At 42.1% G+C, this 15754-nt stretch overlaps 1 protein-coding gene across 2 annotated transcripts in view; it reads left to right on the forward strand.

Annotated features, from left to right (window-relative positions):
• MATN2 (matrilin 2) overlaps positions 1-14355 on the forward strand; it is a 119653-nt gene extending 105298 nt beyond the window's left edge. The window contains exons 11-19 of one of the 2 annotated variants that reach the window (XM_074353221.1): positions 617-739; positions 2024-2146; positions 4854-4976; positions 7354-7767; positions 10120-10272; positions 11334-11405; positions 11782-11859; positions 12225-12323; positions 13794-14355. In XM_074353221.1, the coding sequence (XP_074209322.1) occupies positions 617-739; positions 2024-2146; positions 4854-4976; positions 7354-7767; positions 10120-10272; positions 11334-11405; positions 11782-11859; positions 12225-12323; positions 13794-13849 (1241 nt within the window). In that variant the 3' untranslated portion in view covers positions 13850-14355. Of the gene's footprint in view, positions 1-616; positions 740-2023; positions 2147-4853; positions 4977-7353; positions 7768-10119; positions 10273-11333; positions 11406-11724; positions 11860-12224; positions 12324-13793 lie in introns of both variants that reach the window. The other variant, XM_074353220.1, reaches the window with a different exon arrangement.
• The last annotated feature ends 1399 nt before the right edge of the window (positions 14356-15754 follow it).

A 15754-nucleotide genomic window follows, 5' to 3' on the forward strand; every position in this document is an offset into this window, starting at 1 on the left:
CCCCAAGCCAGCGGGCACTCTCCATCCCCTTATCCTGCTTTTCTGCATAGCACCTTCCCCATCTGACTTACATATTTGTCTGTCTTTTGTCTTTCCCCCTCTTTCGTCCCACTCCTGCTGCCACGTGTAAGCTTCACAAAAGCAAAAACTTGGTTTTATTCATTGTCACATCCCCAGAGCCTACAAGGGTGCCTAACTTGGAGAGAAGGCACTCATGAAATATTCCATGACTGAATGAACGAACGGATGGAGGACCTAAGTGGGACACATGCATGAATGCATAAGCAGATACATAGATAAGTTGACATGACAGTTATATGATAACCAATGAAGTGGAATATTTTCTAATATTTATAAGCCATTTATATCTCTTCTTTTGTGAATTGTCTTTTCATGTCTTTTTCTTCATTTTTCCTATGGAGATGATCATATTATTTCATGTGCTCTCTATATATTAAGAATTTTTTCTCATAGACATGCTTCCTATTTTGAAATGTGCCCTGTGGGATGAAGTACGGCTTTCAACTAAGGTGCCTGAAATATCTTAGAAGATTGAATAAATCACTAATGTATGAATCATTTTTTTCTGTTTCTCTAATTCCAATTGGATTCTCAGAATTGGACCCTTGTGCTTTGGGGAACCATGGTTGTGAGCATTTGTGTGTAAGCAGCAGAGACTCTTTTGTGTGCCGATGCTTTGAAGGATATATACTCCGTGGAGATGGGAAAACCTGCAGAAGTAAGTTTTTACTGGAGTTGGCTCACGTTACTATGTCTGACTTCTGCATGAAATCTACCACCCTGATCTCTGTGTAAATCAGTTACTGTCAAAAACCACAAGACCACTAAATGTAATGTGGGATCCTGGATCAGAAAAACTGACATCAGGTGAAAACTAAGGAAATGTAAATAAACTAAGCACTTTGGTTGATAGTACTGTATCAGTACTGGTCCATTAATTGTAATAAATGTATCGCATGCATGTGAGATGTTAATAATAGTGTAAACTGGGTGTGGGGTTTATGGGAACTCTATACTATCTTCAGTTTTTCTGCAGATCTAAAAAACTGTCCTAAAAAAAATAAAGTTCCTTTTTAATAAAGGAAACAAATGGACAAATTAAGAATCAATGCCAGAGCTACAACTAAAGGCACTCATTTTTGCCCTGTGGCAAGGAAGAGAGGGTTGGCAGTGTGCTCTCATGGAAAGATACCCAGTCTGAAATCCAGGATTCTGTCAGCTTCCAGCTCTGCCATTTATTCTCTGGGCAAGTTCCTTAACTTCTCGGAGCCTCTGTTTCTTTGTCTTTAATACTGTTGTCATTATTGTTTCTGGTGGCACAAATGCCGCTTAGAGACCACTTTATGGTGAGGCCATTCTTATATCTCAGAAAGCAAGGCCAAAAAAAAAAAAAGAAAGCAAGGCCTTGTAGATGGGACCAAAACACGTCTCTGTATCATCAGAGGGGACTGTGAATCGTGAGCAAATGATTTCCACCCCTATCAGTCATCTTTTTCTCAGGCTTCTCCAAGCACTTTACAAAGAGCAACTTGTATCGACACATTTGAAGACAAGATGGGTAACTGGAATTATTACTCTCTATTTTTAGAAAGGAATGGTAAGGCTCGAAGAGGCTCAGTGATTCTCCAATGTCATATGTCAGGGCAAAAGGCAAAATTAGACTTCAGTGCCACTAATCTAAATTGAAGTTTAATCTCCTAAGTAATCATACCAGCAGTGCTTCCTTTCTGAGATCACAAGACGCCTCTGCAGAAAGCAGATGATGGATTGCATTTTTATGAGACACTGAAGTAGGTGCTGGTGAATGATGGTGGTGATGACAGTGAGGAAGTTTGGAGAGTTAGCCCAAATTAGAGCTGCTGAACTCCCCCCCCCAAGTCTGCCTCCCCCCTACCCCATGGATCACTGAGCTCAGGTGGCTGAGATGGTTGGATCCTCCCAGGTGAAGCCCAGGGAGATTTTACACTGGTGAAATGATTTTAACTTGCTCTGTTGTCCTCAGAGAGAGATGTCTGCCAAGCAGTAGACCATGGCTGTGAACACATTTGTGTGAACAGTGACAAATCATACATCTGCAAGTGTTTGGAGGGATTCCGCCTCGCCGAGGATGGGAAGCACTGCAGAAGTAAGTGGCTTCACGGTAGAGGTAGACTTTTATGGCTGCTGAACTTGGACAGTTATAGAATTTCACTTGATATTGAAAGTCTTCCTTTATTTCAGTGTCACTATTATGAGTTCCTGCTCTGGGTGCTCTGAAAGTGTTGTGCAAGTGATCAGGACAATAGATGTTAAGTTCTTTAGGACTTTCTCAGTCAAGTCCTGGGTTGTTAGGCTCTGTGCTGCTTTTCACTTCCTCCCAGCTGTAGGCCCTTTCCGCAGGACTTGTGTGGGTGCCTAGAGCTTAGCACAGTGTCTGGCTGGTCGTTGGATGGGGTTATAATCTCTGCCAGCAATCACTGTGAAGATCAGAGGATAATTATTGTGCTGTTTCTTCTTGGAAAAGTAAGGGCAGAAGGTGGGAGAAAGGCCAGAGGGATTTTCTGTGGGTCTTTATATCCATTCTCTCTATCATTTGCTTCTGCAGGTCACTCAGAATAGATTGAGAGTTTACGTGGAAGGTGTCTTAGGGTTCTCCAGAGAAACAGAACCAATAAAATGTATATGTGTTTGTATGTGTGTGTGTGTGTGTGTGTGTAGATAGGTAGGTAGAGAATCTGCAGGGCAGCCTGGCAGTCTGGCTACCCAGGGAAGAACTGATGTTGCAGCTCTAATCCAAAGGCAATCTGGTTTGTAAATAAGTTCATTTCTGTTATTTTTTTAAACTCCACATATAAATGATATCATATGATATTTTTCTTTCTCTATCCAATTTATTTAATATGGTAATCTCTAGGTCCATCCATTTGCTGCAAATGGTATTATTTCATTCTTTTTTATGCCTGAGTAATATTCCATTGTATATGTATACACCACATCTTCTTTATCCACTCATCTGTTTGTGGATATTTAGGTTGGGATTTGCAGATACTATTACATATAAAATAAACAACAGAGAACTATATTCAATATTTTATAATAACCTATAATGAAAAAGAATCTGAAAGAGTGTATATATATATTTTTTTCTTTTTAATATATAAGACTGAATCACTATATATATATACCAGAAACTAACACAACATTGTAAATTAACTATACTTCAATTTCAAAATAATTAATTAATTAATTAATTTAAAGCAAAACAAAACAAACAGGCAGTCTGGAAGCAGAATTCCCTCTTTGCCGGAGGAATTCAGTCTTTTTCCTCTGACAGCCTTCAAGATAAGGCCCACCCACGTTATAGAAGATAATCTGCTTTCAAAGTCTTCTGATTTAAATGTTAATCTCTTCTAAAAAAAATAGCTTCACAGCAAGATCTAGACTGGTGTTTGACCAAACAACTGGAGACTACAGCCTAGCCAAGGTGACACATGAAATGAACTGTCACGGCTCCCAAAGGAAGGGACGGGGACACCCGAGCTCAGTGAGGTGGACAGTGAACAAGCACAGGGTCGGGATTCCCCTCCACTGTGGTTCTGAGCTGTGAGTCCCTACTTGGGCGGGGGGCGGGGGGGATGAGCTGTTAATCCCTACTTTTGGGGGTTTTGACCCTGTCTACTTCCTTTTGTGATGCTCTGGTCCAGGAGGCAGGATGGCCCTTTTTTTAAGGCAAAATAAATTCATTTGCTGTTGAGGTTGATTTTGGGGGATTTCCTCGCAGGTTCCTGAGGTAACTGGCGACCTCCTCAGGCCAACACAGCGGGGTTGGAGAGAACTCACAGCTCATTCTTCCACCAGGAAGAGGGGCTCCTACCATTAGCAAGAAGTTCTGTTTGAAAAACTGACTCCTGGGATGCCCATGGGACCCTGGCCCAACTCCACAGGGCTCCCTGCACGATCCTGTGTTTTGCCTTCATACTGTGGTGTCCTTCTGTGGAGACCATGGCTGCAGTTCTGCCCATCCTGTCTGCCTGAGCCATCTGTTCATGCTTCTGCTTCTGTAAGCGGGGGCGTACACACATGCACCATTGCTTCATTCACCATACTTTTTGCTCAATAAAATTGAGCTGTTGTACCAAGGTATAACTTCTCCCTCTGGAATTCGATCACTAAATCAAATCCCACTGTTCCCACTTCCAGAAGGATCTGTAGTCACTGATGCCAATTTTGTCAGAAGCGTCTCCTTTTAGGAAGCTAATGACAGGAAAGAACCAGAGGACCACACGTTTTCCTGCCGTGGAGGAGCACTCAGGAAACACGCTGCCTCGGCTGGGTCATCTCCTGGCTCTATGACCTTGGGCAGCGCACTGAAACTTCCCGAGTTTCTTCATTTATACTTTGGGTACAATTATCCCTGCCCTGCTCTTTCCACAGGATGTTGTGAAGATTAAAGGGCTGTGGCTACTTTGAAGAGTTGAAAGTACCTCACACACGAGAAATGTTCATTAGACAATTAAAGCTGGTGTGTTGGGACGTCTCTGGGGGAAAAGCAGTATCTTGGGGAAATCAAAACCCAAAGCACATCAAGCAGTTCTAAAAATTAATAATCAGTTGAGGACACCCGATCCACCCATCATCTTCCCATTCAGGTTCGTGGGAACTAGAGCTGTCTGGCAGACTCCCTTTACCATGCCCTGTTCTGAGTATTAGACCAAAAGGGGGGATGCTAGGAAGTTTGAACAGAGGTGTTTTTTCTTTAAATGGATTACTTCTGTGATGTGTCCTAACGTGACTGTTCAGTCCAGCTCGTTTCTACACTGATGGGGTTGCTTAACTTCCTACGTCTCCCTCAGGGAAGGATGTCTGCAAATCGACCCAATATGGCTGTGAACACATTTGCGTTAATCGTGGCAATTCCTACATCTGCAAATGCTCAGAGGGATTTATTCTAGCCGAGGATGGAAGACGGTGCAAAAGTAAGTAATTTGAACTTGGCTTTCTGCTTTAATTTGGTTTGGGAGCAATTGTTTTCTGGAGTATTTGCAAGAAATAAATCCCCCACCTGTGGTTCTACCATAGATACAAATGTGTGTGCATCGATATGGGATGGAGGAGAGAGCGCTTAACTGCGCTTGTGAAAACACTTGTGGATTTAGTTGACAGTAAGTTCACTGTCAGCTAAAAGGCTAGAATGATCCTAGCTGAGTAAGAATACCTGGAATGAGGGAGAAAAGACTTGTACTTTTAAACTTAAAAAACAATAGCTGCAGTTGCAGAAAAAAAATCTTGAGAGAATTATTTTACAATCTCAGAGGAGAGAACTTTCTAAATATGACATGAAACATAAAAGCCATAAAGGAAAAGAAAAGGTAAAATGTATAGTGAGAGATTAAAGCTACAATATATTCTTTTTACCTCTTATCAGAGATCAGAAAGTTTGATGATTCCTTATATTGGCAAAGGTATATTGTGATAGGCAATTATAAATTTCTCACTAGATGTCTGAACTGGTACAACTTTTAGGAGGGCAATTTGGCAATATTTTAAAGGCAGTTCTGCTTCTAGGAGTTTATCCCACAAATGAGTGTATGTATTGACAAAGCTATATATATATATATGGGGATATTCTATGCAGCATTATTGGTAGCAGTGAAAAATGGAAAATAAGATAAATGTCTATCCATAAGATACTGGTTGAATAAATTATGGTGCATCTATACAAGGGAATACTGTACAGCCATTAAAAGGAATGAAGCAGCTCTAGATGTATCCTCAAGATATTTTAGGTTAAAAAAACATGGTGCTGAATGGCTTTTATAGTTTGGTACCACTTACATATTTTGCAAAAGCTCCCTCTAACATACATGCCCTTTCAGTATAGATGTATAGGTAAATATAGATACCCTTTGTAATGTTTGAACTTTGTTCCATGTAATTTTTTTAAGAAAAAAATAAAAGAGAATAGAGATGAACAAGATTTAGAAAGCATCATGATGAGGAAGTTCAGTACGATGTCAAGTGAAAAGTAAAGGAAGAAACTGGGGATCTTTGTAGAAAAAAAGACTTGAGGTACCATTCAAATAACAAAGTGACAGTCAACTCAACCTTTTTTTTTTTTTTTTGGCAGAGTTAGGTAATTAGGTTTATTTATTTATTTATTTATTTATTTATTTATTTATTTATTTAATTTATTTTTGAGTGGCAGAACTGGGGATTGAACCTAGGACCTCGTGCATGCCAAGTACCCATTCTACCACTGAGCTATACCCTCCCCTACTTAGCCTTTATCAATACGACACCCCCTCAACACCCAGGGAAAGAAAGGACATGGGGGAGAAGCTGCAGCTCAGCACGAGGACAAAGACACTTTCTCTCAGAGAATCTATGTGATTAATTAGTTATGATCATGAGCTTTGGGTCAGACAGACCTGGATTTGAACCCCCTATTCATACACTTGGGTGACCTTGGAGAAATTATTTAACTTCTCTTGAGTCTCAGTTTCTTCATTTAATATAAGGATAATGCCTCACAGCATCGTCATGAGGAATATCTGACCTCATGTACGTAAAGGAGCTTAGCGGCTGCTGACACATTCTGAGTGCTCGACAAATGCTAGCTACCGTGACCATCAACAGCAGAGCTGTCCACAGACGGGCCTTCACTGGTGAAGTGGAGAGTTCCGCATCAGGAGAGGTGTCCAGGCCCAGGCTGAGTGATGGCCACTGGTAGGGATGCAGTAAAGATGTGAGCAGCGGGAAGACTGGACTAGTGACCTTTAAAGGTCTTGTCCAACCCTGAAACTCTGGAACTCTGTGAAAATTAAGTTCTGAAAGCAAATCACAGCTCCGTTTCAGTCTCATTACTTAATTAACAAAAGAAAATGTCCAAGGAAAGCTGAGTGATCTTCCTACAAACAAGCAGCCATCAAGGGAGGCTGTCATTTTTCCTAGATCTGAAAGCCGGAGTCTGGCACCTCTTGCCCCGATGCTCTTACACTCTACCTACTCCTGGCGAAGCCTTCTGCACCCCTCTGTGTGTGGAGGCTGGTTTTGTTCTGTAATAAAAGAGCATATGGGGGAGGAGACAAAACATTCATTGCTGGAAAATTATTCCAATATTCCTGGAATCTGCTGGAGAGCCACGTGCACACTGTCTGAGATTCTTTTTTCGGTTGATTCAGAAAAAGGCTACGAATGTAAATGAAGCACCTTCTGTCCTGTGTATTATCGAAAGAGTAAAGGTCATTCTCCAAAGTGGTTATTATGCCTCCAGTTGAAACTTACTTTTCTTCTACTCTTGGCATAAATGATTTTTGATCATTTAACTATCTCACTTTCCTTTTGTTCCTGTAGAATGCACTGAAGGCCCAGTGGACCTGGTCTTTGTGATCGATGGGTCCAAGAGCCTCGGAGAAGAGAATTTTGAGATTGTGAAGCAGTTTGTGACTGGAATTATAGATTCCTTGGCGATTTCCCCCAAAGCCGCTCGGGTGGGGCTGCTCCAATATTCCACGCAGGTCCGCACAGAGTTTACCCTGAGAAACTTCAGCTCAGCCAAAGACATGAAGAAAGCTGTGGCCCACATGAAGTACATGGGCAAAGGCTCTATGACCGGGCTGGCCCTGAAACACATGTTTGAAAGAAGTTTTAACCAAGTAGAAGGGGCCAGGCCTCTCTTTGCACGGGTACCCAGAGTGGCCATTGTGTTCACAGACGGACGGGCTCAGGATGACGTCTCTGAGTGGGCCAGTAAGGCCAAGGCCAATGGTAATAAGGGATGGGGGTGTGGTTTACACCACTCAAGGCTCCGATGGTTTCTTAAACTCACTTGGTGGTCGCATGGGGCCATAGGAGTGAGATTCATCGAGCGGACAGAAAGACTTCCTGTCACTGCCATATACACCTTTACTAAACTGCCACCTAGTGGCCTTAAAGGGACCCCACAGGAGTTAAAGGAGTTACGGAAGCACAAGTCTTGCAGACTGGGTGATTAGTCTGCACACAGACCACACCTGAGGAAGCATCTACTGCGATTTACTAGCCAGGCTATGACCTCCAGAGCAGAGAATCAATCCCGTGCGTTTAACCGCAGAGAAACATAGAGAAACACACAACAGTTCCCTAACACTGGTCTGGTTACTTTAGAATAACCTGAAAAGCTTGATAAAAATAGACTCCTGGTGGGAGGAACTTTTACTGGTACTTTTTTTTTTTTTAAAGCAATGCTTCCAGCAAACACTCTGAGAGAGCAGCAGACTTAGGAAAATGAATACTCGTATGTTTCCTGGGGGCAAAAGTTAGTTTTTGAGAAAATCAAAATGTCAGATGAGATCATGACCCTAAGCTCTTACTGCTCAGGAAAGCTCTTCTCTGAGGCTTGTCTGACCCCGTGTACAATGCAGGAGGGACTTGAGGTTACTTTAGTTGTGTATAGATGACAAGTGTGGAGGAGTATGGCTCTTGGAGAAAGGAAGCCCAAAAGCTAAGACGGTTGTGGAGACAGCTTGAGGGAAAGTGTCTGAATTCCTAGGGGAGATGAGAAAACTGGAGGTTGTGAAGCAGTTTGCTCGAGAGCTAGATTCTTTAAGAACTTACCGAGGGCACATTGCTTTAGCAGGTCTTATAGGGGCAAAGACTATGCATGGGCCAGGACTCCATCCAAGATACAAGGATTCAGTGCCTCCATCAGGCCTGGGCTGTAGTGCGTGTGTGACTAATCCTCGCTGAGTCAGTGAACAAAGGATGAAAGCACTGCAGCCCCACCGGTGAACTCTGTCCTTCCTCACAGGAAGGCTGGCTCACGTCAACACGCAGTCTCTGTAGAGGCGGCCGTTTTGATATTGCTTACTTCACTCTTCACTCTATTTTCTTGGGCCCAGTAGACCAGTAGCCACAAAGTGTCCTGCCCGAGTCATCGGGGCAGAGTAAACCTGGCGGCTTACACCCAGTTCCCATTTCTAGGCTAGCTTGCCAGAGCTTGTGTCAAACCATGGGCCCCTCTGGCCTGCATCCTTGAGCTGTACGGGGGAAAGCACCTTGCCTCCGGAGACGGTGGTTGGCCCTTTTGTTTCACTGAGACGAATCTGCCTTACTTTCTTCCCCATTCAGGTTTCCATGAATCACCCGAAGGCAGGTGGTGGGAGGAACAGATGTTTATTTGGTTCTTGAATCAACAAGATTCATCCGAAGTGCTATCCTCTAATGAACTTAATCACGCCTATGTATAGCTGACACAATCTTAAAATAGTGTTATCCTTTTTAGGAAGTTGTGCACAAAGTCACTGGGCTCCCAGACAAATATGCTAAACTTGGCTATTGACCTTACATAGACTTTAGAAGAAGGCGTAACTCTTGCCCCTTGGCTTAAAGGGCCATTTTATGTTTATTTTTTTAAAAAATCTAATCTAATGAATTAGCCAGAATAAGATATCAGTCCTGAAAAATGTTGAAAATCAAGCGGAACTAAATTCTTATTGTGTTTTACTTTCAAATGAAAATTGGGGGGTAGTCTAATGATTAATTTTGTTTAGAAAAAGCTTTTGGAGCAGTCTCATCTCCCTGTGAAAACCTAAGGTTGATACTTCCCAGTGGTCTGCAGAGTCTCCCTTTCAGCTCAGCACCTCCACACGACGCTTTGTCCTCCCCTGAGGGGTGGGCAGAGTACAGCTTCACTTGGCCCCAGGTCACTTAAGGTTCCTGTCTGTATTTCTGAGAAGTAGAAACTAGGTTACAAGGTCATAAATTGACCCGTTTCTTAGAATTCTCCCAGAAGAGACTCCCATTTAGCAAGCCATAAGGTAAGTGCTCTATTACACTTCACCCACAAGGTTAATTCAGGGGAAAGTTGAACATTTGTCCAATGACCTTGTCCAGAGCTGAGCAACAGGTTGGTGGGCTAGATCCCAGCATCCCTCGATGCCTCACCTTCCTCTCTTGAATCCATTTCTTTTGCTCATAAGGCCAAAATAAAAATGGTGGGAAAATAAGAAGGAGGTTGATGTGGGGCCCTCAAGTCACACCACTTAATACCTAGCCAACTTTGGGTGCAGCACATACAACTTCCAGGTCCTGGGAGCACAGCCCTTAACTAGCCTGTTCTTAATCTGCTTCGCACCTTAGGTATAACCATGTATGCTGTCGGAGTAGGAAAAGCCATTGAGGAAGAACTGCAAGAGATTGCCTCTGAGCCCACGAACAAGCATCTCTTCTATGCCGAAGACTTCAGCACCATGGGCGACATAAGTGACAAACTACAGAAAGGCATATGTGAAGGTACTATAGCTTCCGTCTAGGAAAGAGACCTTAGTAAACAGGGCAGCACAAACTCTTGAATGAGCTCAACCCATTCCTTCAAAGGGCTCAGAAAAGTGCCTCCCTCGTGGGCAGGGCCAGTGACGCCTGGAAACACTAAGCACAAAAGGTGGAACAGGGAGAGAGAAGACAAGGTAACAGCTAACATTGCTGGAGGGCTTGCTCTGTGCCGAGCGGCATCAGTGTTCTGACACACCAGCATGCTTAATCCTCACAAGAACCCCATGGAGATGATCGTTTAACCAAGAAACCACCGTTCTATAAATCAGGAAGGCTGATGTGCAGCTTCGGGATGTATCAGTAATTGGAGTGGAAAGGGATGGCAGTCCTTTCAAGTCCACTGTTGAAAATTTAAAGAATGCCTTCCTGCATGGACTACTTCTGTTTACAGAACATTAGACGGCCCTTTAGGGTTGGGGTTTTCTCACGCGTAAGAGCGCCAGGCTTTTCTCCATTTCGCTGTTGTGTGCCGGCTGTGCTCACACGTTAGCAGTTTGCCCGTTTTCCCTTTTCTTCCTGTCCCGGGTTCAGTTGCCGGTAAAACCCGTCTCAGTGATGTGTCTTACTCGTCCACAGGGAAGAACAGAGATGAAGAGGGCCGAGCAGGGAAGGTCTTTCAGATTTCTAATGAAGCTGGGTGATGTTTTGCCTCTAGGCGGTTTCATCCACGTGCCTCACGTGAAGCTGCTGCGGCTGCAACTGACTCCTTGCACAAGCTTACCTTTCTTTCCCACCCTGCCTTCTAGACAGAACATTTTGGGGGACATTCTTAAGAAGATGCATTTAAGGGGTCCAGGCTTCTCTTACTAGAGAGAACCGCCCTAGAATGGTCTTGGATTATTGTGGTAACCAATTGCTTTTTTCAATCGGTGGTGTTCCAAATCAAACTGAAATATTCAGGTGGTGGCGGGCAGGCAAGGAGTTGGCCTGGGACCAATTTCCTAAAGAACACACACACACACACACACACACACACACACAGGTAGACAGTTGTCACTCTCTGGTCATCTCTTCCCTCTCAGCTCTGGAAGACTCTGATGGAAGACAGGACTCCCCCGCAGGGGAGCTGCCAAAGAGGGTCCACCAGCCAACAGGTACATTTTTTTTGAAAGCAGTATTTTTAGACTCTTTGGTATATGCCTTCATCAGGTTTCCCCAAAGTCAGAAAGATTTGAATTTTGTGAACTATGGCTTTTCTTCCCCTCCATCATGTTGGAAGCATTTACTGTATATGTTAAGCCACAGTTGGTAATAGCCTCCTCCCTGCTGACAGTCTTTCTCCCACAGTATGTCCCAAACTAAAGCTATGTACCCCATTCTAGGTACCAGGTACCTTACTCTGACAGCTGATTGCTGTTTTATAACCATGACCATGTTAAACAGGTTTGACTTCAGTTTTCTTTCTCTCTACAGAATCTGAGCCAGTCACCATAAATATCCGAGACCTACTTTCCTGTTCTAATTTTGCAGTGCAACACAGATATCTGTTTGAAGAAGACAATCTTGCACGGTCTACACAAAAACTTTTCCATTCGACAAAATCTTCAGGTAATTCCAAGTAAAATATTACTATAAGGTAACTTGGTACCAGCCTCTCAACTTGCCAACAAACTCAGCTTAAGGGAGTACGGGAAAGGAGGAAGTTGGACAGGGGAAAAGAGAACTTTAGAAAAATGAGAACTAAAACAATAAACTAAAATGGGGTAGTCCACCCCCAGTCCACAGGAAAGGCCACTTCCAGTGCTGGAAGCATATACAGCCCTTTCCTGGTATTTACTGGGGCTGGCTGCCTGGAAAGAAGTTGAACATTTCTCTCATTAGGGTTTCCTCCATGTGCTGATTCAGTCCTATTTTTATGTGTCTGGGAAGTCTGGTGGGTTACAAAGGTGAACACTTTCCATCTGCTTTCTCAGGAAGGCCTTTGGAAGAAAAACACGATCAATGCAAATGTGAAAACCTTATAATGTTCCAGAACCTTGCAAATGAAGAAGTAAGAAAATTAACGCAGCGCTATATCCTTTTCTAGTATTATGCCTCTATACAGTATGCAAAGAGTATTATCAAAACTTCAAAAAATTCTGTATGTGGGTATGTATCAAATGAAGTCATTTCCATGGTCAAAGAGTGAACTCTGGGAAAGGCTTCTTCTTAAGCAGCCTGATAGGTGCTTGAGAGCCGAGGGCAAGCCAAGCTTCGTGGCAAGGGTCAAGCATTTAGTTGCTGAGGTTTGGGGAGTTTAGCAGTAAGGCCATTCAGTATGCAAAGTAAAGAAACACCAGACTTATCAACTCCCTCTCTGCTGGGAGGAAATGAATGATACATACTAAGTCTTCAGTGCATCAAAGATACAGTACGTATGGGCAAGGGGTGTTGTTAGAATGAAGAGGTTTCAAACTCCACCTCAACTCCAAACCTTCCCTTTGGTCTCAAGCCACACTGTAGCCACATTTGATCAGTGTATAGTTTCTAGAGGAGGACTGGGGTTGGATTTTTGTTTGGCAGCAGAGATCTTTTATATCAGCACTCTTGAGATGAAACGTTCTACCAAAGGAACAGCAGGATTCAATGATTCATTAAAACAATATTACAAATAAAGGGAACGTTTTGGGATAATGGAGAAATGAGGATTCAGTGCTTCTCAATGAACACCCTGCCATCTGCTCTGAACTTAAAATTACAGTAAGCTTACTAGAGCTGCCTGATATGTATCTCAAGATGCATCAGCTAGTCCAAAGGGAAATGGTTTAATTCTCAACTTTTTCTGTGCGAATGGGCTTATAAAATAAGGAACGGCATATAGCCATTCCCTTCCTGTAAGTGAGAAATAGGCTTCCCTGAGTAAAATCATCTCACTGGTTAATAGATGATGAATACATGCTCTCATTCTGCCAGTGGGGGGTGGGTGGAGGGTATTAAGGAGCTTCAGGGAGGAAGACAAATGCTCCTTCTAATCTCTGCTCTGCCTTTTCCCAGCCCACCTCTGAGGGTTTAACTGCACCAGAGATTAAGGAAGCTACATATAAAAGAGCATAGGTCAGATGTCTTCAAGGCCCTGTCTGGCATCACGGGTGAAAACTCCTCATCTTCTTCTCTTCTGGTGTCTATCTTACTTTCCAAGGCCTACTCCTTTTGTTCTCTTTTCACCACATTCCCAACATCAGTGTTTGGCTCCCAGAGGTGTGCTATGGCAAACTAATTTATAAGCAACAGGGGCATGAGTGGAATTAAAATTAAAAAAAAAAACAAAACTGAACAGAGCTATCTGAGCTTAATGTTAACAAAGCATTTAACCCACTGAAGATGTATAGTCTTGACAGCATGTGCTCAAGAGTTACTGTAAGTCAGGATTTTAAAATAATTAACAGAAATGGGGAAAAAAGCTCTGTATTTTTTAGGACACAAATTCTTATGTAGATAATTCAAGTTACATTTGAATGTAAAAATAGGCAATTCAGATTCCTCTTCCTTAATTTGAGATTTACTAGAAGAAATGACACAAAGAATGGAAGCCCTGGAAAATCGCCTGAGATATAGATGAAGATTCAGAATGCTCTATGTATCTGAACGTCATTGTATCAAGGGTTACAGTGAAAGCAGTTCAGAACCCCAAAAGCTCAGGCTATCATTCATCCTGGAAGGTTGTAAAAGTAAAACGTTACTAGTACTGAGAAAGCTGGTCTGCTAAAGAACAAAGTCGAAAAGTACACACTAACTTGTATAAATTTATTGAGAAAAAAAATCTTTCAGAATCCTAAATTTTACCAAGTGAGAACAAATAAGCTATGCAAGATACTCTGTAACATACTGTGGACACGATTGCTTTTGCCTTGTCCTGCCTTAGTGTTGCGATCTCACCTGACTATAAAATAAAGTTTGCACAGTCTTACTTCTGTAGAACACTGGCCATGGGAACAGTATTTTTTTTTTTTGTATCAGACTTTACCTTGATATATGTATATGGATGTATGCTTAAAATCACAGAACATATGTACTTGTATAACAAGTTGGATTTTTTAATACAATATTAAAATTCACTTCAAAGAATGGTTTGTAAGATTCTTAGTTTAAATGCAAGGTATGTATATAAATAGCCAAAATGCGTATTAAAAATGTTGAATCTTACAGATAATTAGGAGAATGCAGGTTAAAACAGTGTAGCAAAAGTTAGCATGTCTGACACGACCCCTTGAAGTCGACAGAGTCAAAGGAGACTCCACGTGTATCACAGTTCAAGGCACTCAGAGGAGCAAGAAACACTACAGGTGGCAGCTTAAGAAATGAAGACCCTCATAAATGACATCCTTTCTATGTATTTTGGAGGCCACATGATGCTTTACAAATACCTTGAATAAGCTTATGTTTAAATATATCAAGACAAGTGTTACCATCAAAATGTCTCCCCACAAAGGGCAGTGTGGCAGGGTGGGAATAACATCTCCTAGGCCTCAGTCTTACCTGAAAAATCATGATCCTTTCCACATATAAAAGCTGTGATTCAAAGTACTAAACCTTCATTTATATTCATATTTGAGTCATCCAAGTGATCCTGAAAACAGGTTTTCATTAGTATAAAGTACTGATTTGGGCTGGTATTACCTTTTGAGATGTAATCACAGTTCAGGTGTTGCTTCCAGTTGACTCAAACCCGTTTCTGTTGAGTCCCAGCTCCCTCTAGTGGCTCTGGACTGTGCACATACACACACACACACTCCCCAGCCACCTCCCCCACTTCACCCCCCAGCACTTTGGCTATTCGGTTTTCTAGTTTTTCCAACTTGGGGAAGAAAATGCCGTCAATGGGAGACAAAGCCTCCAGTCCATCCATCAAACTTACATACTAACCCAAGATATTTAACTGAAATAGTGTCTAAAATTTGAACTAGTTCTCCATTTTCCTTGTTTGGCCCTGTATTTCTCAGGTGTAAAAGTTTTGTTTTCCAGTTTCATTATTTGTATGACCGTCCCAAGCCTTGATTTCCTCATCTATCTAATGATATTACTATCTCATTGGTTTATCATAAGGATTGAATGGGTTAACATGTACAGTACTTAGTAAAGTGTTTGTTTAACACATTTTAAATGCTCAGTACTAGCTATTATGTTTTTATTCTTTAGCAGCCAAGAGTACTGGACCTGAGAATGGTCCTTTAAGCTTATGTTAAGTGAATGAATGGATTCTTTGCTTACTTTACCTGAGTTAAGTACTCTGGCATATTCCCACTCCTAAATTATCTTTTGAAGCAAACAGGTAGGAGGTAATCAATGTAATGGTAAATGTACAGACATTCAAGACCTACTATCAACAAGATGAAGATAAAATTCACAAGCATATAAAAGCCAAAACCTATCAATGAGAAATGTTTAGCTCCTCAAAGTCATTATTCACTTTGGTTTTGAACTTTTATGTGCTCATCACCTAAGTGTCATCAAGTTGAAAATGTTG

Source organism: Camelus bactrianus, chromosome 25 (genome assembly GCF_048773025.1).
Source record: "Camelus bactrianus isolate YW-2024 breed Bactrian camel chromosome 25, ASM4877302v1, whole genome shotgun sequence".
In the NCBI taxonomy this organism is placed as follows: Eukaryota; Metazoa; Chordata; class Mammalia; order Artiodactyla; family Camelidae; genus Camelus; species Camelus bactrianus.